This window comes from Xenopus laevis, chromosome 5L (genome assembly GCF_017654675.1).
Source record: "Xenopus laevis strain J_2021 chromosome 5L, Xenopus_laevis_v10.1, whole genome shotgun sequence".
Taxonomy (NCBI): domain Eukaryota; kingdom Metazoa; phylum Chordata; class Amphibia; order Anura; family Pipidae; genus Xenopus; species Xenopus laevis.
This window is the reverse complement of record NC_054379.1, coordinates 96100419-96127611: the sequence shown is the minus strand read 5'-3', so window position 1 is coordinate 96127611 and position 27193 is coordinate 96100419. Positions and strand designations below refer to the sequence as shown.

At 35.5% G+C, this 27193-nt stretch overlaps 2 protein-coding genes across 3 annotated transcripts; both read left to right on the top strand.

Moving 5' to 3' along the window:
* Window positions 1-21304, top strand: LOC121393754 (titin-like). Of its 2 annotated transcripts, XM_041563125.1 has the most exons (15): window positions 1-479; window positions 1312-1555; window positions 1646-1756; window positions 2376-2495; window positions 2591-2707; window positions 3480-3575; window positions 3959-4105; window positions 4399-4509; window positions 5322-5438; window positions 6152-6259; window positions 6358-6495; window positions 19216-19294; window positions 20131-20374; window positions 20465-20575; window positions 21190-21304. In XM_041563125.1, coding segments are annotated over exons 1-12 (1380 nt in total). In that variant the 5' UTR covers window positions 1-409; the 3' UTR covers window positions 19217-19294; window positions 20131-20374; window positions 20465-20575; window positions 21190-21304. The 2 variants fall into 2 exon arrangements, with proteins under 2 accessions (XP_041419059.1, XP_041419060.1); XM_041563126.1 differs by lacking the exons at window positions 6152-6259; window positions 6358-6495; window positions 19216-19294; ... (1 more) ...; window positions 20465-20575; window positions 21190-21304 and adding an exon at window positions 5802-6139.
* Window positions 21305-21362: 58 nt separating this feature from the next.
* On the top strand, window positions 21363-26211 carry LOC121393752. Its single transcript, XM_041563123.1, has 8 exons — window positions 21363-21521; window positions 22293-22382; window positions 22780-22926; window positions 23220-23330; window positions 24143-24259; window positions 24973-25080; window positions 25179-25316; window positions 25624-26211. Coding segments are annotated over exons 1-8 (762 nt in total). The 5' UTR covers window positions 21363-21471; the 3' UTR covers window positions 25625-26211.
* The last annotated feature ends 982 nt before the right edge of the window (window positions 26212-27193 follow it).

The following is a 27193-nucleotide window of genomic DNA, read 5'->3' as shown; positions in this document are numbered from 1 at the left end:
CCCCCTAAGTGTTGAGGGATAAATGTTTTAATATTAGTGATGCAATTAGGCCAAGCTTGAATTAAGTAATTGTCATGTAACCATGACAACAATAGGGTCATTGTGACATCACAGGCATCTAACCACAAAACAACAGGTGTTTTGTGTGATTGTTATGACATCATATTTACATGACGAAGCAGGAAGGAATAGGTGCTTATCTTTTTAAGTGCTTATTTCTTTCTTATACTTCAAGATTTTTTAAACTTCAATTTTATGAGGTAGGAGATCTTAACTCCAGACATAAGAAACGTTACTGTTCTCTAACATTCTCACTTTATGTTAGTGTCCATGTTAGCATACGAAAAGCTGCAAATGTATTTTACAAACAATCTTATTTTTCTATCTCTTTCTATTGCAGAACTCAAGAATGAATCTTAGAAACTATTTGATGTGGATTATTATATTTGGACTGATTATGATTTGCAAAACTACATCAGGTAAATAGAGAATTTGAATTCAAAGACCTACAGTTGTTCTGATTTTGTCAACTAATCTAAATCATAGTTAGCACATCTTATAGAAAAGTGCAGACTTTTTATATCAGTGAAAGCCATCTAAATTTAAAGTTAGACTTATCTGGAAAGCCTTTACCCCAAAAGCTCCAAATTTTGGGAAAACCATGTTTAGTCCACTTTAAGCCAAAAATTAGAATTTTTAGATATGATTTTATTTTTCGCTGTAAAAATAAAACAGTACCTTGTACTTGATGGTAACTAAGTGGCATGAATCCATATTGGTGGCAAAACAATGTTATTGAGCTTATTTACTACTTTAGTGATTTTTATCACACTTAGGGGCACATGTACCTAGGGTTGAATATCGGGGGTTAATTAACCCTCGATATTCGACTGTCGAAGTAAAATCCTTCGACTTCGAATATCGAAGTCGAAGGATTTACGGCTATTCCTATGATCTAAGGATTTTAATCCATCGATCGAAGGATATTCCTTCGATCAGAAAATTGTTAGGAAGCCTATGGGGACCTTCCCCATAGGCTAACATTGGCCTCGGTAGGTTTTAGGTGGCGAACTAGGGGGTCGAAGAATTTTTTAAAGAGGCAGTACTTCGACTATCGAATGGTCGAATAGTCGAACGATTTTTAGTCCGAATCGTTCGATTCGAAGTCGTAGTCGAAGGTTGAAGTAGCCATATTCGACCATTGGAAATTCAAACTATTTTTCCTCTATTCCTTCACTTGAGCTAAGTAAATGGGTCCCTTACAGTATAATGATTAAGTACGGTTTTACTAAGATTATAATTGTATTGCAGAAGATACACAAGAATATGAAGCAGATGATATAAACGCATATTTAGATGAAGACGCAAATGTAGATGATGAAGACGCATACATAGATTATCCTGAATCAGAAAAAACTGTGGAGACATTTACAATTCAGCCTACAATTCAGTGGACAAGTGCTAGGAATGAAACTGAGAATGATAAGCAATATGATATTCCAGTAATTGTTACAGGGTGTATTCTGGTAATTCCTGTGCTTGGAGCTATTGCATGGTAAGCCACTTTACTTATATTTTAATAATATATTTTATTAAAAACAGGCACCAAAACAAACTTTATATAACATATCTTTTGTTTCTGCAGGTTAGTGTATGCAAAAATTATAAAGAAGAAGAAACCAGTTAATGATGTTGAAAACCCTCCAGAGACAGCACAGCCAGAGAAAGATTCTCCAATACTTGAAAGCTCTGATAGGTTTGTAATCCTCAACTAACTAATTATTTATTTTCATATATTGTCTCTTTCTGATGCCTAGGAGCCTCCATACTGCTCATTTCAGCACAACCATTTAATCCTAGTTTTAATCCGCAACACATAGGGGCAGATTTATCAAAGGTCGAGGTGAATTTTTGAATTAAAAAATTCGAATTTCAAGCTATTTTTTTGGATACTTTGACTAGGGAATAGTCCAAATTTCATTTGAATTTGAAAATTTTTTAGAAAATTCGAATATCGAAATTTATCATGTATTGTCTATTCAAAAATTAGACTTCGACCATTTGCCATCTAAAACCTGCCAAATTGCTATTTTAGCCTATGGGGGACCTCCTAGAACCTATTTGGAGTCAATTGGGGGACTTTGAAAAATCCAAGTTTTTTTTAGTAAAAACTGAATTCGATCGAATGCGCTATTACTTCAATTCATATGATTCGAATTCAGCCGAATATGGACCTATTCGATCGAAAACTGACATATTCCTACAAAAAAACAATTCAAATAACATCTTAATTTTAGTTGGTCTTTTTGAATTTCGAAGTTTTGCCCCATAATATACACATGCAATAAGATTCAGTAGAATTTCCTTTTCTTTAGTTTTTTCAGGCATTTGTATAAAAAAATTAAGGCGAAGATAACAAAGAAGAAACCAGTTACTGACGTGGAGAACCCGCCGGAAATAGCTCCATCCAAGCAAAAATTAATAGAAGCTAAAAGGTTTGTAGGCATCTATTGACTATATTCCTATATTTTAGCATTTAGTTTGCCTTTATTTATTCAAACATCCTTAATTTTCATTTGTTGATTTTTAGGCCTGTGCTTAAAAAACCTAAGGAAAAGAAAAAGAAGAAAACAGTCGCTGGCGGGGAGAAGCCACTAATGACCATTCAGCCTCAGCAAATAACAGCCACAGATGAAAGCCCTGTTAGGTTGGTAACCCTTAGTTCTCTATAATCCTTTCCTTAAGCAGTTGCATTTGATTCATTTTTTAATTAGGTTAAAATGTATAAAGAAAATGGCAACTTTTTTTAAATTTACATCTATGCACATGCACTTTATTTGGATATAGTTAACAAATTCACTTAATTTTTCTTTCTGTTGTTTAGTAAAAAACATGTTGCCATGGATTACTCTGGTCAGAGAAAACTAATCAACTTTACATTTTGGCAAATCATTTGACTAGGAGCTGCCATATTGTTAAATCTTGGGCAGTCTATTAATAACGTATCCATATTATAGTAAAGGCAGCAAACCATAGTGAAATAATATTAAAATGCTTATGGGGTGATTTATCAACTTCAAATTCAGATTTTTTTTCTACTAATGAAGTTTTTTTGTGCTAAAACTCTGGCATTTGAATGATGCGTTCAAAAACTTGTGTGGTTGATATTTAATACATCAGAAATAGCTAAAGCCCCAGAAAGATCTGTAGGCTTCAACAAAATGTATTTTTCTTAAGGAGATGATTTGCCTATTTTAACATCTAGATTTAAAGGATTTCCTTACAATGATAAAACTCCTAAGCTCCAAGCAACTAACTATAATGAACAATTCTATTAGCATGCTTGCTTAAATATACCCAGACATTGGTTTATCAGAACTCACTCACTTATTCATATTAATCAGCAAGAGATATTGAGTTTCCAGCTGCTAATATACACATGCAGTACAATTCAGTGTACCATATTTTGTTTTCTTTAGGTCTGTGCGTAAAAAAATAAAGATGAAAAAGAAGAAACCAGTTAATAAAGCAGAGAGCCTACCAGCAGCAGTAGCAGCAGCTGAAAGCCCTGATAGGTTTGTACTTATATTCAAAGGTTTATGTTTAGAACACCATACCAACCAAACTAGTGGCTCTCAATAGCATATAATATAAACCTCCGTGAGTCAATAGTTCTCTGACAACCAACACCTACAACTTGGTTGGGGTAGTTTGAAGGGAGCCACCAATTCCTAAAATGAATGTTATGTTTTAAGACCCAATAATGCTTTATCGTTATATTATACAATTCTCGAAATAAAATATTATTATACACCCTAGAGAATATTAGCTACTCACTCACTTTAGGTAGTATATTTTTATGATCTGCCAATGGACTTTTCAACAGATGTGATATATATTCCACAAAACAAAAGACAAAGTATGTTTTCATGATCTTTACATATTCTTCTTTGTATAGGGGAAAGCTTACTGAAATTACAGAAAACAGTGAAGCGCCTATAGACATAAGCCTTCCAGAACCTGGAAGTGACACATTCGATGTGTTCAGCTATATGGAGTCTATATTGACATCACATAAAACGCCTAAGAATCAGAAACGTAAAAAGTAAGTTTGCTATGCATAAGTTATTTGTTAATCATTGTTATTTTTTTTATAGTGAGAATGAAGAAATCTACAATTTGATTATGAGATGAGTCAAATAATCAGGTTATAATGAGGGGAAAATAATTTCTGGTAATAGATATACTAGAATGTGTATTGTTTTGCATTTTTTTATTATAGCAAACGGTAACAATGAGTATGTAAATGCACATTTAGAATACAGTTATAGTTGTACTTAAATTGTTATTTAGGTGTTTGAAGGAGTTTCAATGACCTTACATTTTTTGTCTTTACAGGGTACAACGTTATGCAATGTTTGAAGAGATTATGAATGATGATGATGATGATGCAGAAGGATTGACACAACAGTTGTTGGCGCTTCAAAACAAATTACCAACACTCAAAGTGTAAGTAAAACAGAACCCTAACTTAATACACCAACAACATTTTTACTAACACAGATCTCACTTGTATGGATCAGGCGATTTGGGGAGATTAGTCGCCCCAGCAACAAATCGTCACTTCTAAGGGGCGACAATCTCCCCAAACTGCCTTCCCCCGGCTAAAATTAAAATCCCCTTCTGTAATGCACACGCAGCCAGAAGCGATCCTAGAGGGGGCGGGCCCTGGTGCCTGACACGCAGCCGGGCCCCGCCCCCTCCGTACGGCCGCATTTGGCCGCATTTGTTGTGGCGCACGGACTGCTGGGGGCCCTGAGGGGGTGCGGACCCTGGTCCGCTCACACCCCCTGCTCCCCCGGTAGTTCCGCCACTGCACAAAGCACTTCATTTTCCAAGGAAGGCAGTTCGGGGAGATTGTCGTCCCAAAGAAGAGGTGATTTGTCGCTGGGGCAACTCATCTCCCCGAATCTGCTCATGTGGACTGACCCTAAAATGATTTGCAGCAGAGTAGCACACAGCTGAACAGATGTATGTATTAATAAATACAAATGTTTGTTGTTTATGGAAATGATAAAGCAATGACAATATTGAAATTAGAGATTATAATCTACTGAATTATCTAATTTAAAGATATCACTATCTTTAAATTAGATAATTCCAATGTTTGCCAATAAAAGACAAACATTGGAGATGAGTTTTCACAACCTTGTCTAATGTTTAAAACCTACAAACTAGTGTAGCATCCTTTCTTATTGTTTTAAAAAACTATTAGTGAGATTAGATAGATGTCAGAAGTGTAAATATTGTTATATTTATAGTTTGGTGCGGTATGAACCGATAGAAGATAATGAGGAGAAAGATGCTACATCAATGCAGTCTGAGATGGAAACTTCTACTATCCAACTGCAGACTTCAGAACCCAGGGAACCAGAGAGGTGAGTTTCCTAAACTCTACAGCTCAAAGCCTGATACGATTTTTAAATTCATAGTTCAGTATTTTGAATTATAAAACAATCTAAATGTTATTGGGTGGCAGTGTTCTACACTGCTCACTTTGTTATATAGTAATTCATTTTTTTATATATATTATCTGTTGCAAATGCATCTTTTATTTAAAGATATCACTTATGGAGTCATTTCCTGTTTTGCCAAGAAAGACAAACATAGGAGATGAGTTTGCATAACCTTATCTAATGTTTAAAACCTGTAAACTAGTGTAGCATAATTTCTTAATGTATAAAAAAACTATTAGTGAGATTAGATCAATGTCAGAAGTGTAACAATTGTTATATTTATAGTTTGGTGCGGTATGAACCGATAGAAGGTAGTAAGGAGGAAGATGTGACATCACTGCAGTCTGAGATGGAAACGTCTACTATCCAACTGCAGACTTCAGAACCCAGGGAACCAGAGAGGTGAGTTTGCTAAATTCTACAGCCCAAAGCCTGATATTTTTAAATTCATATTTCAGTATTTTGAATTATAAAACAACATAAATGTTATTGGGTAGCAGTGTAATACACTGCTCAATGTTTAAAACCTGCAATATATATTATCTGTTGCAAATGCATATTTTAGAGCAGAATGTATGTGTTCTACACATTAGGTTATATAAATGTGAATAATTTAACTATTTTCTAATCCACAGTGATGTACAAATTGTACGGATTGAACCACCTAATGAGGATGGTGAACTCACTTTGCAAATAGTGAAGGAAAGCATTCCCGTCCCACAACAGCCTTCAGAACCTGAGACGTGAGTTTGCTAAACTCTAGAGTCCTAAAAACTCTTCAACTCATAAATGTAATGAAAATATCACCATTACAACTTAATACTTTTTTTCTAACACACAGTGAAGATGTTGTCAAGAAAAGTGAATCTGCATTGAAAGAGGACCTATTTTTCTATTTCTTATTGTCGTATGCTAATATGCTACAGAAATATTCCTCAGCACTAGCAGCATATGTTAAGCAACCTTCAAAACCTGAATGGTGAGTTTGCTAATCTCTATACTCAAATTGTTTTATTACTTTTTTAATTTACATTTAAGTTATTTTATTCGCCAAATAATACAAATGCAACATTTCACTTTTTATGCTAATTGTATGGGAGTGGGTGCCAGTTCACATTGCAAATGGAAAAATGTGAGGATTTTTTTATCGTGGGATTATATAATAGGGATAATTATTCAGAGCATATAGACCTAGTCCAATGCACTTTTCAATGCAATACAAACCATTAAGACTAGTTTAGCACAACCATGTATTGACTACCGTATTACTTTTTTCTAATGTGCAGAGAAGAGTAACCACCTGTGAATACTGAACCAACCGAAGACACTTGCTTGATGACAGGGGTGCTTCGCCAATGAGGCGAGTTGAGGCTGTCGCTTCAGGTGGCAGCGCTCCACTAGGTACCGGGGGCAGCAAAAATGCTGCTCCTGGTACTTTAGGAGCAAATTTCTGGGGGAGGGGGGGCAGCAGCAACTGCTGCTGCCTCAGGCGGTGGAGGGACCAGGATCGCCCCTGCTTGATGAGCATGGAGAATGATGAGCATGGAGTAGAACAGAGAAAACCTCAGTGAACTGAACTGAGATGAATAAATAACTTTATTTTTTAAAATAAATAATTGTCTTAATAAATTATTATTGGTGGTTTCCTTTTAAATTAACAAATAGCATACAAAGTTTGAATACAGATGGATCTTTATTATTCTTTTTAGTTTGTTGACATTCAAAAAGCCAAACAAGGTAATTGAGGAATGAAGTGCTATTGCGCATGCCCCTCTGTTCTACTTCATATGCATATCTTTAATACAGTTGGCTGGCAGGATTCAGCCAATCTGATGCAAATAAAGATGGAGAGGAATGTCATATACAGTAATGACTCAGGGCAGTAGGGCACGCTTGAAAAAGGAAATACATTTTCTGAATGTTGCAAATGTGTCCAATAGTTGGCTATTGATAGAGATATTTATGGAACTCAAAATAGCTGCATTTACTGTATATATCAATTTGGAACTGGTGCACACAGCAAAAAATTCACTGCCTGTGTGCTGGTTCAAAGCAATAGTATTATAATCAGAAAAAAGAACCGCACCAAACAGGACTTTGTATAGTGTCAAATAAACAAAAATGTATTTTCTGAAATTTTTTATTTATTTGACACACTTTTATTATACAAGGTCCTGTTTGGTGCAGTGTGTGTGTATATATATATATATATATATATATATATATATATATATATATATATATATATACATATATATATATATATATGTAAAAAAAAAAAGAAAAAAATACTTGTGGTTTCCGCACTTCACTGAATGAAGCAAAATACCCAGGTGCTACTCAAAAAAATGTCAATAGATTTTCCAAAGGAGAATGAGTGCACACTGGGAGCATTTAAATAGGTTATTATAAAACCATGATTTTATTTAAGTTAATTAAAAACAGGCCTACGTTTCGGTCCACATCTAGGACTTGAAAAAGGTCCTAGATGTGGACCGAAACGTCGGCCTGTTTTTAATTAACTTAAATAAAATCATGGTTTTATAATAACCTATTTAAATGCTCCCAGTGTGCACTCATTCTCCTTTGGAAAATCTATATATATCTATATATATATAGGGGAATATGAATAAAATTGACCAATTAGTTTTGTGGTTTACTGATCTGTCAGCCCCATGTAACATTATGAGACTATCTTCTGGTGTGGTGTCTATGGCACTCAGTTTAACAGGAACTATTATGTTCTAGATTTACATTATATTTTATGAGATTTTCTTTTCCATAACTTACTCAACATTATGCATTGATTTCAGGCATAGTTTTAATATTGGATATTTCCCTGTATAATGTCTTTTGTAAAAGTCACCCACTAGTAAAATGCTGGGATATGTCTCTACTAAAGGGTGCCAAAATGTATTAATTGGTATTAGTGGTGAAATAATTCACCCAAAACTTGCGTTGGGCAAATCTCTATACTGGATGATACATTTATACACATTGGTTTTGAGAGTTTTCTGTTAAATTAATTTCACTGTAATCAGTCGGGAATATAACATGCCAGAAAAGTTGGTCACATTTGGTACTGGAAATATAAGACCATTGTTAGAACAATATCTTTATAAGATTCTCTGCAAACAATGTTGGTTCTTTATAGTGGGGCTGTTTAGGTCGGTGGATGTCAGGCCCCAGAAACAAGAAAGCAGCCAGTACTATTGGGCTTTCATGCTTTTAAAGAACATTACAGATGGATAAGTAATGAACTCAGAGGTATCTTATCATGGCAGGAGACAAATTATAGCATTATGTAAGCAGAACTTCATGGTGGCATTTCATAAAGCTGCAGACCTGCAGCCTACTCCATTATATTTGTATGCACACGTCTTTTATTGCGACAGTAAAATAGAGATATCCATGATTATTGGTGATCATTTACAAGGCACCATTTTCTCCATACATCTTGGTAATGGTAGGCTAGAAGACATAATTACTTTTACTTAGATATCCAAAGGAGGATACCCAATTAAACATAGTGTTATCAATAGACATATTCATATGACATATGAATGTGTCACACCATAGGTGGCAGAAAGATGAATGGATTGTATTGAACTATTCAATGAAGCATAGTGTGTAGCCAAAAATAAATAAGCAATCGAATATTAAAGAAAATATTTTTGAAAGCACAAATAGACTGGCAGTTGAGTGGAGAAATTGAAAAAGAGGAGAACAAGAAAGCTTTAAATTACATTAATTGCAATATTGTGAAAGTGTTTATGTTAAGATCAAAATGATGAAAGGCAATTTCATTTTTGCATCTTATATAAATAAGACCCTATGATACTCTTACCAAAGTCATTTGAAATTTCCCATTTGCATTTTTAGGTGCTCAGCTTAGAACAGTTGTATCACTCCCATTGTCAGGTTTGATTTGCTATTATGTGGACTGGGTTTAAATGTTGTTCTTTTTTGGTACATATACAAAATAATACCTGTTTCTATATGTATTTTCTTCTTAGTTATAGTACAATATACAGTAGCTCCGAACATTTAAAAAAATTGAGATGGAGACAATTTAGGCCACATTCCCTATCTGCCAAGCCTCACTGAGACATGCCCACAATTCACTTGAAATTCACTAACTGTGAAGCCTTGCATTGTTTAGGTCTGTCATGCAGTGGTTAATATAACTTTGCCTCTAGGCCAAATAATTCATATTAAACACACTGCAATGCTTAAAATATGCACTGTTGAGTTATGCACTTGCTGACGTGCATGGTTATTTCACAAGTGAGTACATAAAAGGATGATTTTGGCTAAGAATGAAAATTAAAAGATTATGTATTGTTTTTATTTTAACTGGTAGGTACTCTTGGAGTTTTGTGGTTTATATTGTGCTGTTTTCTTGTAAGTGACATCCCCAAATCTTATAGAAGTATTACTGATTCAGAAAAGGAATTCACACTCTCTGCTCTTCATAATCAAACAAGTATAATTAAGGAAAAAGTAAGTTAGTTAATGACTTTGTGCAGACTTTGCTGACTGATTTGATGTCTTTCAGTACAGCACATTAACTTATAACCATATTATGACTATGAAGATGTTCATCCAGGTCATGGTATATCTAATATAAGTAATACAAAAAACAAAAAAAAAACATCAAAAAAGCTGGAGTCTCAGAGAAACTCAGGAGGATTTTCAACACACACAAAGTCCCTGTGTTTTTCAAACCTAGCAATACACTAGGTACACTGGTACACCCAAAGGATCCAATACCTAAAGAAAAACAAAGCAATGTGGTATATGCAGTCCAGTGTAGCGAGGATTGCACTAATCTATACATCGGGGAGACAAAACAACTGCTCACCAAGCAAATGGCTCAGCATAGGAGGGTGAACTCTACAGGGCAAGACTCCATTGAAGATAGCAATGTCCAAATCTTGGATAAAGAAGACCGCTGGTTTGAAAGAGGCGATTCATGTCAAGGTGGAGAACCCATCCCTGAACAGAGGTGGGGGCCTTCAAAACACTTCACACCTACATACATGCAACTCTCACAAGTGCACCGTGGGGAATATTAAATGACTCTTTGAATCTGTCTGAGAAACGTTATTTATTTCATATGAAGCTTATGTTACATTTTTATTTCTGGGATAGCTCCCCTTTAAAGGAGAACAAAAGGCGTATAAGTAAGGCCACTGGAGAGACCTCCCTCCTGAACCGCACCACCACTACTTACCCCAAATGCTCTAAGGCTGTGGGCACACAAACTGAAGGGCTCCACAGCTCCCAGCCTGCATATTTTTGCAGGCTGAGAGAAGCGGATCTGCACTGTGTACCTGCTCAATTGATTTGAATTTGATCCATCTTTTTGTACACGCACATAGTGGAGCAGAAGCAGAGCTCTGCCCACATATGCGAGAGGAGGCATCTCCGTGCTGATGTCCAATGCATGAGTTTGCACGCAGGCTGAATTGATCAGGGATGCATAGCAGATCAGCTTCATGCTGAGAGCAGCCGAGCCCTTCAGCCAATGTGCCCACAGCTGTACAGAAAAGTGTTTCTTCGTGTGGTTTCTTATGGTAAGGATGAGGAGCACAGCTTAGTTTGGAGAGCGCAGTTTAGAATGCAACTGTGTCTGTCATGAAATGATCAGAGACCACTGTATGAAGTGAAGTTCCTGGTGTGGTATTCTGGATGTGTGGCCAAAATTGTGCATGTCCAAAATATTTTCCGCTGCATGTAATGGGCACAGAGGGTAGAGCAATCAGTAATATTAGTAAGTGAAGAGTGGGCATGAGTAGGCTTGAGAAGGCATATTTTCATAGATGTTTTATATATTTTGTTCACTGCGTATATTGTGCTGTTTTTGGTGTTTTTTGCAGTGGCTTTTGACTAGCCTTAGGCTGGTTTTGTGACTGACTGTTTTTGAAAATTAGAACTGGTAACCCTGTAGCCCTGCCAGGTGCTACTCTCGAGTGTGGCGCTAGTCATCCTTCCCAGAGCTACTTTCTTCAGGCACATCAGGACCTCCTTCACTTCTCTTACCTTAATATGCATCCACCAGGGTGAGCAAGGGGCACACTAATTCTGCACTTCCCCAGGAATCTTCAACTCAAACAGGACAAAAACAAGCCCCAAGTCCTCATAATTATGTTTCAAGCCATTCAAAGGAGAAAAGGCTCAGGTTACACAGCAGATAGCAGATACAACCATGATGTTCTACAGAGCTTATCTGTTATCCACTATCTAACCTGTGCCATACAGCCTTTTTTCATTTTCTGTCATTGCTCCACAGAACTTGTTTATATGAACTATAGTAGTGTTTCTAAAGCAACCAAATCAGTTTTACCAGTGCAGGGCAACAGTACATGATAGTTTCTTTACTTTAAAATACTTTCATTTTTTGGTGTTACTGTTCCTTTAAGACCTTAGTTAATGATGGATCCTCACCTCTCTGCTAAAAATGCAGCAAGCATCCATGTCAGGCTAGAGAATGAAACATTTATTTTCTGAGCCTCAGCCTGCTCATATGATGCTGTGTAAGAGTGGGATTGCCACCTAGCCGGTATTTGACTGGCCCAGCTGGTAAATCACAAGTGGAGTCGGGATTAAAAATTCATTGACAATGTAATAGCTGCTATGTTCCTAACAACCAATATATCCCTCCCTTCCCGGATCCTCTCTGCTGAAAAGAACCCTTTATATGGTTAGGTCCGGCTATTCCCTGCCCATTCCTCCACCTACTCTGCTCAATTCCCCCTCCCACTCCACCGTGTTCACTGCCTAGTTATTGCAACATTTTTTATGGATCCGCCCACACACACACTGCCTAGTTATGTCATCACCCCGCCTCTGTGTGACTGCTCACTATCTGACTTGAAGGCTGGTTCTAATATGGCAAAAAAGTGGCAATGTGTGTGTGTTAGGAAATGGCTGCTTCAGTTTGGAGGCTTGTCTGTGTATATCTGCGTGTCTGTTGCATAGGCTGAGCCTCGTGTTGTGAGAACACGGAATGTGTAAGGCTGCACTTGTACTTCAATAAAGACCTGTTTTTACTACTACTGCCTGGAGGACTGCTCATTGAGTGCCTACCCTACAAACAATACTGCGCTCCCCTGCATTACAGCTTCATGCTTTCAGCCGCAGGGGAGAGCAGGAGTAGACTTCATGCTTTGTAGTGCAACACAATCACAATGGCGTAGTTGCAGTCTCCAAACACTGCAGGGTACAGAGTGCAGTTGAAAGTTGTAGCCCCATACAATCCCAGCAGTCATAATTGCAGCTTCCAAATTCATTCCAGTCTTATGACTTATGACTCTTGCAAGGAATGAGAGCTGCCAATCGAGTATTACCCCCTCCACTAACTTTTTCTTCGACCTTCGAATCGAACGATTCGAAGTAAAAATCGTTCGACTATTTGACCATCCGATAGTACTGTCTCTTTAAGAAAAAACTTCGACCCCCTAGTTTGGATCAAGTACAAGGTATTCTTTTATTATTACAAAGAAAATGGGAATCATTTTTTAAATTTTTAATTATTTGGATAAAATGAAGTCTATGGCAGAAGGCCTTTCTGTAGTTCCGGGCTTTCTGGATAATGGGTTTCCGGATAATGGATCCCATACCTGTACTGTTACCTGTATGTGTGCTTCTTAAATGTCCATAAACCGGTCCCGTGCTCTGGGTGAGACACTATTATTTACATTGCTTCCTAAAGGCTTAAAACTATGTACGGTATCTTTAAATTTATCCAACCCACTAGTTACAGATTTATAGAAGCTATGAGTGACTTTCTGGGCTTATTACCTACAGACCTAGCATTACCTTAAAGGGGTTGTTCACCTTTAAATTAACTGTTAGTATGATGTAGAGAGTGATATTCTGAGACAATTTGCAATTGGTTTTAATTTGTGGTTTTTGAGTTTTTAGCTTTTTTCAGTAGTTCTCCAGTTTGCAATTTCAGCAGTCTGGTTGCTATGGTCCAAATTTCCCTAGCAACCATGCACTGATTTGAATTAGAAACTGAAATATGAATAAGAGAGGCCTGAATAGAAAGGCAAGTTATAAAAAGTAGCAATAACAATGCATTTGTGCCTTACAGATCATTTGCTTTTTAGATGGGGTCAGTGACCCCATTTGAAAGCTGGAAAGAGGCAGAAGGTAGCAAATATTTAAAAAACTATATAAAAAAAAAGGGAACCACCCCTTTAGTGTGTATATAGGATTAGTCTAGAAAAAACCTGCTGCTTTTGGCTGATGACTTTGCCCCCCTTGGAAAATGTTCAGTGGGTACCCTTGCTCACTAAAAACAGTTTAGAAAAAGTTCACTGTTTAGTAGATAAACCTTTATAGTAATTATGGTTCTTAGGGGTCCGTTTACTAAAGTGCGTTAAAAATATTCGCACAATATATAGACAGAATTTTCGCCAAATATGTTATCGCCAGTTTACTAACCTGCGGTAAATACAAATTTGCGAATTTACTTGCGCAAGAATAATTGTTCGCCAGTTTGCTGAAAATAACGCTACGTACACATTAACGGCCGGTTTACTAAACATCGAAATGTGCTAAAGACAAAATTAACGCCAGAATATTCGCAAACTTTTACCACCACCTATGTAGTGGCGTAAAAGTATTTTTTTCACCAGAAAATTCTCAAGGGGCAGGAAATATCCCATAATACTGTGTTTTTTACCCATCATTCTTTGCTGACAGTCGTATTATTGGCAGCGGTATCACAGTCCAAGGATTCGTCAACTTCTTCGCTTTTTTGGCTTCATTGTGATTGGCTACATTAAACTGTCCATTTGTATGAAGCAAAGAGATTGACTGGTATGATTTCTTGTTCATATGATTCTATTGGCAGAAGGGTTTATATGATGCATAAATGTTTGATTGGTGTCACTCTGGTAATGTCGTTGGATGGTATAATCATCAGTCAATAAAGTTTTAGAGTTTTGAAGATGCATTTCTGGCCATAAATGTCACAGTAAAAATTGCCATAATAACCGCCATAAAACAAGACTATTTTATAGCATAAATATTCGCAAAAACATAATTTTTCGAAGGAAATTCACAACTCGCTACAATTACCGCTAACGTAAGCTGGTTTGTTAACGTAGTTACCGCAAGTGATCGCAATGACTTCTGAGCGCATCGCTGTTTAGTAAACTTAGTCGCTGCGAATATTCTGGCGTAAAAATATTCTCAGCGATAACATGCGGAAACTTAAAGTCAAATTTACCGAACTTTAGTAAACGTACCCCTTAATGTTCTTGCTACCTGTACACATCTGCTCTGTCAGTTATATTAATGGTGCAGTCTTCCCTAGACATAAACATTTTGACATTGAGCAGCAGAAATGCTGCAATCCTGGCTGAAAATTTGCATTTGCCATTGCGGCACACAGTTACGTTCTTTTGGCCATATTGGCCACAAATGTTGACAGGGGCAACTCCCCTTTGCACAATCTGTACTTCATGTTTTTTATGTTTAAATTATTTACATATTTTGTTATGCAGCTTTCTAGTTGTTAGGCCTCAGTTTCCCTAACACCCAGACACCAGCTGGGAAGTTACAATGTAACTTATAAAGTTATAACTGAGGGCCTGAATACAAGTATGAGCAACAAAGCATAACAATCAACCTAATATTTGGTTGCTGGGGACAGTGACCCTATCAACCAGACAGCATTTTCAGCTAGAGGTAAAATGCCTTGCTTAAATCTGGAAAAGGTTGTGTTCCAAATCACTTATACTAGATGAACTGCCAGTTGTCCTAATGTTCCAGCCAACTAAAGACTGGGGGATTGATCACTGAAGCTATGCAGGTATAGGATCCCTTATCCGGAAACCCGATATAAAGAAAGCTCCGAATTACGGAATGGCTTTCTCCCATAGACTCCATTTTATCCAAATAATCCAAATTTTTAAAAATGATTTCCTTTTTCTCTGTAATAATAAAACAGTAGCTTGTACTTGATCCCAACTAAGATATCATTAATCCTTATTGGAAGAAAAACCAGCCTATTGAGTTTATTTAATGTTTAAATGAATTTCTAGTAGACTTAAGGCATGAAGACCCAAATTGCAGATCCATTATCCAGAAACCCCCAGGTCCCGAGCATTCTGGATAACGCGTCCAATACCTGTACTACATTCTCATAGGTCTGTGTTTCTGTCTGAAGGGGTATTTTACCTCTGTTACGGCTTTGAAAAATAAAGAAACATGACCATTGAAATGGATCATTTTTAAAATATCTTCCTGCAAAAGTATCTTCTTTGAACACGTTTCTGTGCTGTGCCAGCCAAGAACATCCTGTTAATTAGTACTTTGTGCTTCATTGAACTGACTTTAGTGACAAAATCAGTGTCTATTTACTTTGGGCCTGACATAGTAAATTTATTTTAAACTTTCACTGCTGGACTTTCCCAGTGTTTTCTCATACAATGGTATTCCTTAGCAATGTATAATAACATTCACAGTCTATCATAGTAGTTATACAGTACAACGATGTGCTGGGGAATATATTTTATTCTTAGTGCTACTCCTTTATCAGTTGCTTGGGGCCTTGCTCAAACCATTTAACTCCTGTGTCCCAGGCACTGAATACAAGCTGTATGTGGCAGGGAAATACAGTGCTTGAGTAATCAGTGTAAAATACTGTGTACAACTAGTAGCATTTTAAGTAAATTTCCATAATATATATCAATATGGTTGTTAAAAATTATTTATTTAACAACTTGAATGGATTTTGCATCGTTTTCGTGTTACACTGTAAGTCATTTATTATGCAGTGCCCCATTTTTGGTCAGTGTTTTTGTGGTGTTGGTATGAATAATATTGCAAAATTAAAATCGGTTTATGTATTTTGTGCACCAATAAAATTCCTTCCTATGGAGGTATCAATATTCTTTTATTCCTACAAACCCAAAAACAACATAAAAACAACCTCTCTCTTGTTACCATTGCTGGAGGTTTGTCCCATTGCCCAAGTACACGAGCAACTATAATAGCAGACATGTTACTGAAGGAATAATAACACACGATAGCATAAGAAAGGCTCACAATCATTTACTTATACATGTACCATCAAAACTCACACAATATAATTTTCTCTGCTGTAAATAAAAGGCCAAATGATAAAGTGAAAAAATAGAACAGAAAAAAATCATTTGAGAGAAGAAAATAGATCTTAGGATTTATGAAGAAAGAAACCAAAATTTTTTCCCTAATCTTAGGATTTATGAAGAAAGAAACCAAAATTTTTTCCCTATATCTGCTACTGCTAACTCCCTACAAATGTTTTACAGCAACTTCTCCTCTGAACTATAAAAAAGATTTGAAAAAAGTAGGGGTCAACTAGTGCTGCGACCCTAATGAAATACTTTTTTATGTGCCCGTCATTTAAGTAATTTATTTTCTATGTAAAACTCAATATTTAGGGGCAGATTTATCAAAGGTCGAGGTGAATTTTCATGGAAAAAAAAAAAATCGAATTTCAAGTTATTTTTTGTGTACTTTGACTATGGAGTATTCTGAATTTGATTTGAAATTGCAACAAATTCAAAAGTTCGAATTTCGAAATTTATCATGTACTGTGTCTTTAAAAATTCGAATGCGACTATTCCCCATCTAAAACCTGCTGAATTGCTGTTTTAGCCTATGGGGACCTCCTAGAACCTATTTGGAGTCAATTGGTGGACTTTGAAAAATCAAAGGTTTTTTTGGGAAAAACTCTGAATCGAATTCGATTGAATGTGCTATTAATTTGATTCATACAATTCGGAATTCAGCCAAATGCAGACCTATTAAACTTCAACTTAATTTCGGTTGGTCTTTTTGAATTCGAATTTCGATGTTTTTTCAATTAGAAATTCGACCCTTGATAAATATGCCCCTTAATGTTATGACATTGCATCCAATTTATGAATATATCTCATATAAGATATATGCTCAAAATAAATATAGTAATAATTCACAAAATAGTTCTGTTGGCAATATAAATCACAAGCCAAGTTATGTATAAAGCAACTTCAATACAAAATCATTTTTAATGTATGTAAACATTATAAATGTATTATACTGGTAGTGATGACACTAGACACATTTTGTATTAAGTAATTGCCTTGGAACCATGCCAACAATGGGGTCATGATGACATCATCGGCAGCTTGTTAACAACAGGTGTTTCCTGTGATCATTGTGACATCATTGTTACATCATTGTGACATCATTGTGACATCATTGTAACGTCATTGTGACATCATTGTAACGTCATTGTGACGTCATTGTGACATCATTGTAACATCATTGTGACATCAAACACAAGGTTTGATCTCACTTTACCTACAATACTTGTGCTCAGTCTAATGTTTACATCAGACGAAGCAAGAAGGAATAGACACTTATCTTTTTAAGTGCATATTTCTTTCTTATATTTCAAGAGATTTTCTAAACTTCAATTTTATAAGGTAGGAGATCTTAACTCTAGCAAGTTATGTTTTTTAAAGAAAAATATTAAATACAGTATTAAGATTATTTTATTTAACTGAATGATTCAGCCAAGCAGTACTTGTTAATTAAGAGTAAAGGAAAGTGTTCCACTGTGTATGGAAAGAGCCTATATTTTGCTCACATATTATGTAACTTGTAATTTAAAAGTAATAATATACATTTTGTTGCTTTTGCTATTAAACAAGTCTACAATATAGGGAGATTGCATAGATTTTGTTCTTATATTTTATTTAATTATTAAATAGTTATAACTATTTACTTATTTCATCCCTGTATCTTTATGTTAGTGTTCATGTTAGTATATGAAAAGTTTTTTCTTTAATTGATATCATATCGAGGGTTATTTATTAAACCTCAAATTTTTTTGATTGGGCTTTTTGGGGAAAAACTCGAATTTTTCGAGGAAAAAAGAAAAACTCAAATGTTTCGAGATTTATTATAGCCCGATGCTGCAAAAAGCCTGAATCCAGAAATCCGCCATCCCAGACCTGTCAAGGTCCTGTATAAGTCAATGGGAGAGGCACCTATCCCAAATTTATGTCATAGAGGTCCTTGGAGAATTTAGCCCAAAAATCCAACTTTTACGTTGTTTATGAGAAAAACTTGAAAAAAATCGATAGATTCAGAAAAAAAAGCCCAAAAACTTCAAGTGATTCAAGTTCTTGCTCGATTTTATTGAATTTTTCATGATCCTATTAATTTGGGTTATTTTTTAATAAAGCCAAATCAAGCATGCGAATTTGGTAAATAAAATATGAGATACATTCAGATTTTAGTAAATAACCCCCTAAGTGTTGAGGGATAAATGTTTTAATATTAGTGATGCAATTAGGCCAAGCTTGAATTAAGTAATTGTCATGTAACCATGACAACAATAGGGTCATTGTGACATCACAGGCATCTAACCACAAAACAACAGGTGTTTTGTGTGATTGTTATGACATCATATTTACATGACGAAGCAGGAAGGAATAGGTGCTTATCTTTTTAAGTGCTTATTTCTTTCTTATACTTCAAGATTTTTTAAACTTCAATTTTATGAGGTAGGAGATCTTAACTCCAGACATAAGAAACGTTACTGTTCTCTAACATTCTCACTTTATGTTAGTGTCCATGTTAGCATACGAAAAGCTGCAAATGTATTTTACAAACAATCTTATTTTTCTATCTCTTTCTATTGCAGAACTCAAGAATGAATCTTAGAAACTATTTGATGTGGATTATTATATTTGGACTGATTATGATTTGCAAAACTACATCAGGTAAATAGAGAATTTGAATTCAAAGACCTACAGTTGTTCTGATTTTGTCAACTAATCTAAATCATAGTTAGCACATCTTATAGAAAAGTGCAGACTTTTTATATCAGTGAAAGCCATCTAAATTTAAAGTTAGACTTATCTGGAAAGCCTTTACCCCAAAAGCTCCAAATTTTGGGAAAACCATGTTTAGTCCACTTTAAGCCAAAAATTTGAATTTTTAGATATGATTTTATTTTTCGCTGTAAAAATAAAACAGTACCTTGTACTTGATGGTAACTAAGTGGCATGAATCCATATTGGTGGAAAAACAATGTTATTGAGCTTATTTACTACTTAAGTGATTTTTATCACACTTAGGGGCACATTTACCTAGGGTCGAATTAACTAACCCTCGATATTCGACCGTCAAAGTAAAATCCTTCGACTTCGAATATCGAAGTCGAAGGATTTACTGCTATTCCTACGATCTAAGGATTTTAATCCATCGATCGAAGGATATTCCTTCGATCAGAAAATTGTTAGGAAGCCTATGGGGACCTTCCCCATAGGCTAACATTGGCCTCGGTAGGTTTTAGGTGGCGAACTAGGGGGTCGAAGAATTTTTTAAAGAGGCAGTACTTCGACTATCGAATGGTCGAATAGTCGAACGATTTTTAGTCCGAATCGTTCGATTCGAAGTCGTAGTCGAAGGTCAAAGTAGCCCATTCGAGTAGCCATATTCGACCATTGGAAATTCAAACTATTTTTCCTCTATTCCTTCACTCGAGCTAAGTAAATGGGTCCCTTACAGTATAATGATTAAGTACGGTTTTACTAAGATTATAATTGTATTGCAGAAGATACACAAGAATATGAAGCAGATGATATAAACGCATATTTAGATGAAGACGCAAATGTAGATGATGAAGACGCATACATATATTATCCTGAATCAGAAAAAACTGTGGAAACATTTACAATCCAGCCTACAATTCAGTGGACAAGTGCTAGGAATGAAACTGAGAATGATAAGCAATATGATATTCCAGTAATTGTTACAGGGTGTATTCTGGTAATTCCTGTGCTTGGAGCTATTGCATGGTAAGCCACTTTACTTATATTTTAATAATATATTTTATTGAAAACAGGCACCAAAACAAACTTTATATAACATATCTTTTGTTTCTGCAGGTTAGTGTATGCAAAAATTATAAAGAAGAAGAAACCAGTTAATGATGTTGAAAACCCTCCAGAGACAGCACAGCCAGAGAAAGATTCTCCAATACTTGAAAGCTCTGATAGGTTTGTAATCCTCAACTAACTAATTATTTATTTTCATATATTGTCTCTTTCTGATGCCTAGGAGCCTCCATACTGCTCATTTCAGCACAACCATTTAATCCTAGTTTTAATCCGCAACACATAGGGGCAGATTTATCAAAGGTCGAGGTGAATTTTTGAATAAAAAATTCGAATTTCAAGCTATTTTTTGGATACTTTGACTAGGGAATAGTCCAAATTTCATTTGAATTTGAAAATTTTTTAGAAAATTACAATATCGAAATTTATGTATTGTCTATTCAAAAATTAGACTTCGACCATTTGCCATCTAAAACCTGCCAAATTGCTATTTTAGCCTATGGGGGACCTCCTAGAACCTATTTGGAGTCAATTGGGGGACTTTGAAAAATCCAAGTTTTTTTTAGTAAAAACTGAATTCGATCGAATGCGCTATTACTTCAATTCATATGATTCGAATTCAGCCGAATATGGACCTATTCGATCGAAAACTGACATATTCCTACAAAAAAACAATTCAAATAACATCTTAATTTTAGTTGGTCTTTTTGAATTTAGAAGTTTTGCCCCATAATATACACATGCAATAAGATTCAGTAGAATTTCCTTTTCTTTAGTTTTTTCAGGCATTTGTATAAAAAAATTAAGGCGAAGATAACAAAGAAGAAACCAGTTACTGACGTGGAGAACCCGCCGGAAATAGCTCCATCCAAGCAAAAATTAATAGAAGCTAAAAGGTTTGTAGGCATCTATTGACTATATTCCTATATTTTAGCATTTAGTTTGCCTTTATTTATTCAAACATCCTTAATTTCCATTTGTTGATTTTTAGGCCTGTGTTTAAAAAACCTAAGGAAAAGAAAAAGAAGAAAACAGTCGCTGACGGGGAGAAGCCACTAATGACCATTCAGCCTCAGCAAATAACAGCCACAGATGAAAGCCCTGTTAGGTTGGTAACCCTTAGTTCTCTATAATCCTTTCCTTAAGCAGTTGCATTTGATTCATTTTTTAATTAGGTTAAAATGTATAAAGAAAATGGCAACTTTTTTTAAATTTACATCTATGCACATGCACTTTATTTGGATATAGTTAACAAATTCACTTAATTTTTCTTTCTGTTGTTTAGTAAAAAACATGTTGCCATGGATTACTCTGGTCAGAGAAAACTAATCAACTTTACATTTTGGCAAATCATTTGACTAGGAGCTGCCATATTGTTAAATCTTGGGCAGTCTATTAATAACGTATCCATATTATAGTAAGGATAGCAAGCCATAGTAAAATAATATTAAAATGCTTATGGGGTGATTTATCAACTTCAAATTCAGATTTTTTTTCTACTAATGAATTGTTTTTTTTGCTAAAACTCTGGCATTTGAATGATGCGTTCAAAAACTTGTGTGGTTGATATTTAATACATCAGAAATAGCTAAAGCCCCAGAAAGATCTGTAGGCTTCAACAAAATGTATTTTTCTTAAGGAGATGATTTGCCTATTTTAACATTTAGATTTAAAGGATTTCCTTACAACGATAACTCCTAGGCTCCAAGCAACTAACTATAATGAACAATTCTATTAGCATGCTTGCTTAAATATACCCAGACATTGGTTTATCAGCACCCACTCACTTATTCATATTAATCAGCAGGAGATATTGAGTTTCCAGCTGCTAATATACACATGCAGTACAATTCAGTGTACCATATTTTGTTTTCTTCAGGTCTGTGCGTAAAAAAATAAAGATGAAAAAGAAGAAACCAGTTAATAAAGCAGAGAGCCTACCAGCAGCAGCAGCTGAAAGCCCTGATAGGTTTGTACTTATATTCAAAGGTTTATGTTTAGAACACCAAACCAACCAAACTAGTGGCTCTCAATAGCAAAAGTGCCTAATATAAACCTCCGTGAGTCAATAGTTCTCAGACAACCAACACCTACAACTTGGTGCAATGGTTGGGGTAGTTTGAAGGGAGCCACCAATTCCTAAAATGAATGTTATATTTTAAGACCCAATAATGCTTTATCGTTATATTATACAATTCTCGAAATAAAATATTATTATACACCCTAGAGAATATTAGCTACTCACTCACTTTAGGTAGTATATTTTTATGATCTGCCAATGGACTTTTCAACAGATGTGATATATATTCCACAAAACAAAAGACAAAGTATGTTTTCATGATCTTTACATATTCTTCTTTGTATAGGGGAAAGCTTACTGAAATTACAGAAAACAGTGAAGCGCCTATAGACATAAGCCTTCCAGAACCTGGAAGTGACACATTCGATGTGTTCAGCTATATGGAGTCTATATTGACATTACATAAAACGCCTAAGAATCAGAAACGTAAAAAGTAAGTTTGCTATGCATAAGTTATTTGTTAATCATTGTTATTTTTTTTATAGTGAGAATGTAGCAATCTACAATTTGATTATGAGATGAGTCAAATAATCAGGTTATAATGAGGGGAAAATAATTTCTGGTAATAGATATACTAGAATGTGTATTGTTTTGCATTTTTTTATTATAGCAAACAGTAACAATGAGTATGTAAATGCACATTTAGAATACAGTTATAGTTGTACTTTAATTGTTATTTAGGTGTTTGAAGGAGTTTCAATGACCTTACATTTTTTGTCTTTACAGGGTACAACGTTATGCAATGTTTGAAGAGATTATGAATGATGATGATGATGATGCAGAAGGATTGACACAACAGTTGTTGGCGCTTCAAAACAAATTACCAACACTCAAAGTGTAAGTAAAACAGAACCCTAACTTAATACACCAACAACATTTTTACTAACACAGATCTCACTTGTAAGGATCAGGCGATTTGGGGAGATTAGTCGCCCCAGCAACAAATCGTCACTTCTAAGGGGCGACAATCTCCCCAAACTGCCTTCCCCCGGCTAAAATTAAAATCGCCTCCTGTAATGCACACGCAGCCAGAAGCGATCCTAGAGGGGGCGGGCCCTGGTGCCTGACACGCAGCTGGGCCCCGCCCCCTCCGTACGGCCGCATTTGGCCGCATTTGTTGTGGCGCACGGACTGCTGGGGGCCCTGAGGGGGTGCGGACCCTGGTCCGCTCACACCCCCTGCTCCCCCGGTAGTTCCGCCACTGCACAAAGCACTTCATTTTCCAAGGAAGGCAGTTCGGGGAGATTGTCGTCCCAAAGAAGAGGTGATTTGTCACTGGGGCAACTCATCTCCCCGAATCTGCTCATGTGGACTGACCCTAAAATGATTTGCAGCAGAGTAGCACACAGCTGAACAGATGTATGTATTAATAAATACAAATGTTTGTTGTTTATGGAAATGATAAAGCAATGACAATATTGAAATTAGAGATTATAATCTACTGAATTATCTAATTTAAAGATATCACTATCTTTAAATTAGATAATTCCAATGTTTGCCAATAAAAGACAAACATTGGAGATGAGTTTTCACAGCCTTGTCTAATGTTTAAAACCTACAAACTAGTGTAGCATCCTTTCTTATTGTTTTAAAAAACTATTAGTGAGATTAGATAGATGTCAGAAGTGTAAATATTGTTATATTTATAGTTTGGTGCGGTATGAACCGATAGAAGATAGTGAGGAGAAAGATGCTACATCAATGCAGTCTGAGATGGAAACTTCTACAATCCAACTGCAGACTTCAGAACCCAGGGAACCAGAGAGGTGAGTTTCCTAAACTCTACAGCTCAAAGCCTGATACGATTTTTAAATTCATAGTTCAGTATTTTGAATTATAAAACAATCTAAATGTTATTGGGTGGCAGTGTTCTACACTGCTCACTTTGTTATATAGTAATTCATTTTTTTATATATATTATCTGTTGCAAATGCATCTTTTATTTAAAGATATCACTTATGGAGTCATTTCCTGTTTTGCCAAGAAAGACAAACATAGGAGATGAGTTTGCATAACCTTATCTAATGTTTAAAACCTGTAAACTAGTGTAGCATAATTTCTTAATGTATAAAAAAACTATTAGTGAGATTAGATCAATGTCAGAAGTGTAACAATTGTTATATTTATAGTTTGGTGCGGTATGAACCGATAGAAGGTAGTAAGGAGGAAGATGTGACATCACTGCAGTCTGAGATGGAAACGTCTACTATCCAACTGCAGACTTCAGAACCCAGGGAACCAGAGAGGTGAGTTTGCTAAATTCTACAGCCCAAAGCCTGATATTTTTAAATTCATATTTCAGTATTTTGAATTATAAAACAACATAAATGTTATTGGGTAGCAGTGTAATACACTGCTCAATGTTTAAAACCTGCAATATATATTATCTGTTGCAAATGCATATTTTAGAGCAGAATGTATGTGTTCTACACATTAGGTTATATAAATGTGAATAATTTAACTATTTTCTAATCCACAGTGATGTACAAATTGTACGGATTGAACCACCTAATGAGGATGGTGAACTCACTTTGCAAATAGTGAAGGAAAGCATTCCCGTCCCACAACAGCCTTCAGAACCTGAGACGTGAGTTTGCTAAACTCTAGAGTCCTAAAAACTCTTCAACTCATAAATGTAATGAAAATATCACCATTACAACTTAATACTTTTTTTCTAACACACAGTGAAGATGTTGTCAAGAAAAGTGAATCTGCATTGAAAGAGGACCTATTTTTCTATTTCTTATTGTCGTATGCTAATATGCTACAGAAATATTCCTCAGCACTAGCAGCATATGTTAAGCAACCTTCAAAACCTGAATGGTGAGTTTGCTAATCTCTATAGACAAATTGTTTTATTACTTTTTTAATTTACATTTAAGTTATTTTATTCGCCAAATAATACAAATGCAACATTTCACTTTTTATGCTAATTGTATGGGAGTGGGTGCCAGTTCACATTGCAAATGGAAAAATGTGAGGATTTTTTTATCGTGGGATTATATAATAGGGATAATTATTCAGAGCATATAGACCTAGTCCAATGCACTTTTCAATGCAATACAAACCATTAAGACTAGTTTAGCACAACCATGTATTGACTACCGTATTACTTTTTTCTAATGTGCAGAGAAGAGTAACCTGTGAATACTGAACCAACCGAAGACACTTGCTTGATGACAGGGGTGCTTCGCCAATGAGGCGAGTTGAGGCTGTCGCTTCAGGTGGCAGCGCTCCACTAGGTACCGGGGGCAGCAAAAATGCTGCTCCTGGTACTTTAGGAGCAAATTTCTGGGGGAGGGGGGGCAGCAGCAACTGCTGCTGCCTCAGGCGGTGGAGGGACCAGGATCGCCCCTGCTTGATGAGCATGGAGAATGATGAGCATGGAGTAGAACAGAGAAAACCTCAGTGAACTGAACTGAGATGAATAAATAACTTTATTTTTTAAAATAAATAATTGTCTTAATAAATTATTATTGGTGGTTTCCTTTTAAATTAACAAATAGCATACAAAGTTTGAATACAGATGGATCTTTATTATTCTTTTTAGTTTGTTGACATTCAAAAAGCCAAACAAGGTAATTGAGGAATGAAGTGCTATTGCGCATGCCCCTCTGTTCTACTTCATATGCATATCTTTAATACAGTTGGCTGGCAGGATTCAGCCAATCTGATGCAAATAAAGATGGAGAGGAATGTCATATACAGTAATGACTCAGGGCAGTAGGGCACGCTTGAAAAAGGAAATACATTTTCTGAATGTTGCAAATGTGTCCAATAGTTGGCTATTGATAGAGATATTTATAGAACTCAAAATAGCTGCATTTACTGTATATATCAATTTGGAACTGGTGCACACAGCAAAAAATTCACTGCCTGTGTGCTGGTTCAAAGCAATAGTATTATAATCAGAAAAAAGAACCGCACCAAACAGGACTTTGTATAGTGTCAAATAAACAAAAATGTATTTTCTGAAATTTTTTATTTATTTGACACACTTTTATTATACAAGGTCCTGTTTGGTGCAGTGTGTGTGTATATATATATATATATATATATATATATATATATATATATATATATATATATATATATATGTAAAAAAAAAAGAAAAAAATACATGTGGTTTCCGCACTCCACTGAATGAAGCAAAATACCCAGGTGCTACTCAAAAAAATGTCAATAGATTTTCCAAAGGAGAATGAGTGCACACTGGGAGCATTTAAATAGGTTATAAAACCATGATTTTATTTAAGTTAATTAAAAACAGGCCGACGTTTCGGTCCACATCTAGGACTTGAAAAAGGTCCTAGATGTGGACCGAAACGTCGGCCTGTTTTTAATTAACTTAAATAAAATCATGGTTTTATAATAACCTATTTAAATGCTCCCAGTGTGCACTCATTCTCCTTTGGAAAATCTATATATATCTATATATATATAGGGGAATATGAATAAAATTGACCAATTAGTTTTGTGGTTTACTGATCTGTCAGCCCCATGTAACATTATGAGACTATCTTCTGGTGTGGTGTCTATGGCACTCAGTTTAACAGGAACTATTATGTTCTAGATTTACATTATATTTTATGAGATTTTCTTTTCCATAACTTACTCAGCATTATGCATTGATTTCAGGCATAGTTTTAATATTGGATATTTCCCTGTATAATGTCTTTTGTAAAAGTCACCCACTAGTA

What these genes read in the sequence shown, in the direction of transcription:
- LOC121393754 (XM_041563125.1), top strand. Translation starts at nt 410, where the DNA reads ATGAATCTTAGAAACTATTTGATGTGGATTATTATATTTGGACTGATT. An exon ending in GCAGCTGAAAGCCCTGATAG is followed by an intron (nt 3,576 to 3,958) that starts GTTTGTACTTAT and finishes TTCTTTGTATAG; the next exon opens with GGGAAAGCTTACTGAAATTA. An exon ending in CAGCCTTCAGAACCTGAGAC is followed by an intron (nt 6,260 to 6,357) that starts GTGAGTTTGCTA and finishes TCTAACACACAG; the next exon opens with TGAAGATGTTGTCAAGAAAA.
- LOC121393752 (XM_041563123.1), top strand. Translation starts at nt 21,472, where the DNA reads ATGACCATTCAGCCTCAGCAAATAACAGCCACAGATGAAAGCCCTGTT. An exon ending in GCAGCTGAAAGCCCTGATAG is followed by an intron (nt 22,383 to 22,779) that starts GTTTGTACTTAT and finishes TTCTTTGTATAG; the next exon opens with GGGAAAGCTTACTGAAATTA. An exon ending in AAGAATCAGAAACGTAAAAA is followed by an intron (nt 22,927 to 23,219) that starts GTAAGTTTGCTA and finishes TTGTCTTTACAG; the next exon opens with GGTACAACGTTATGCAATGT.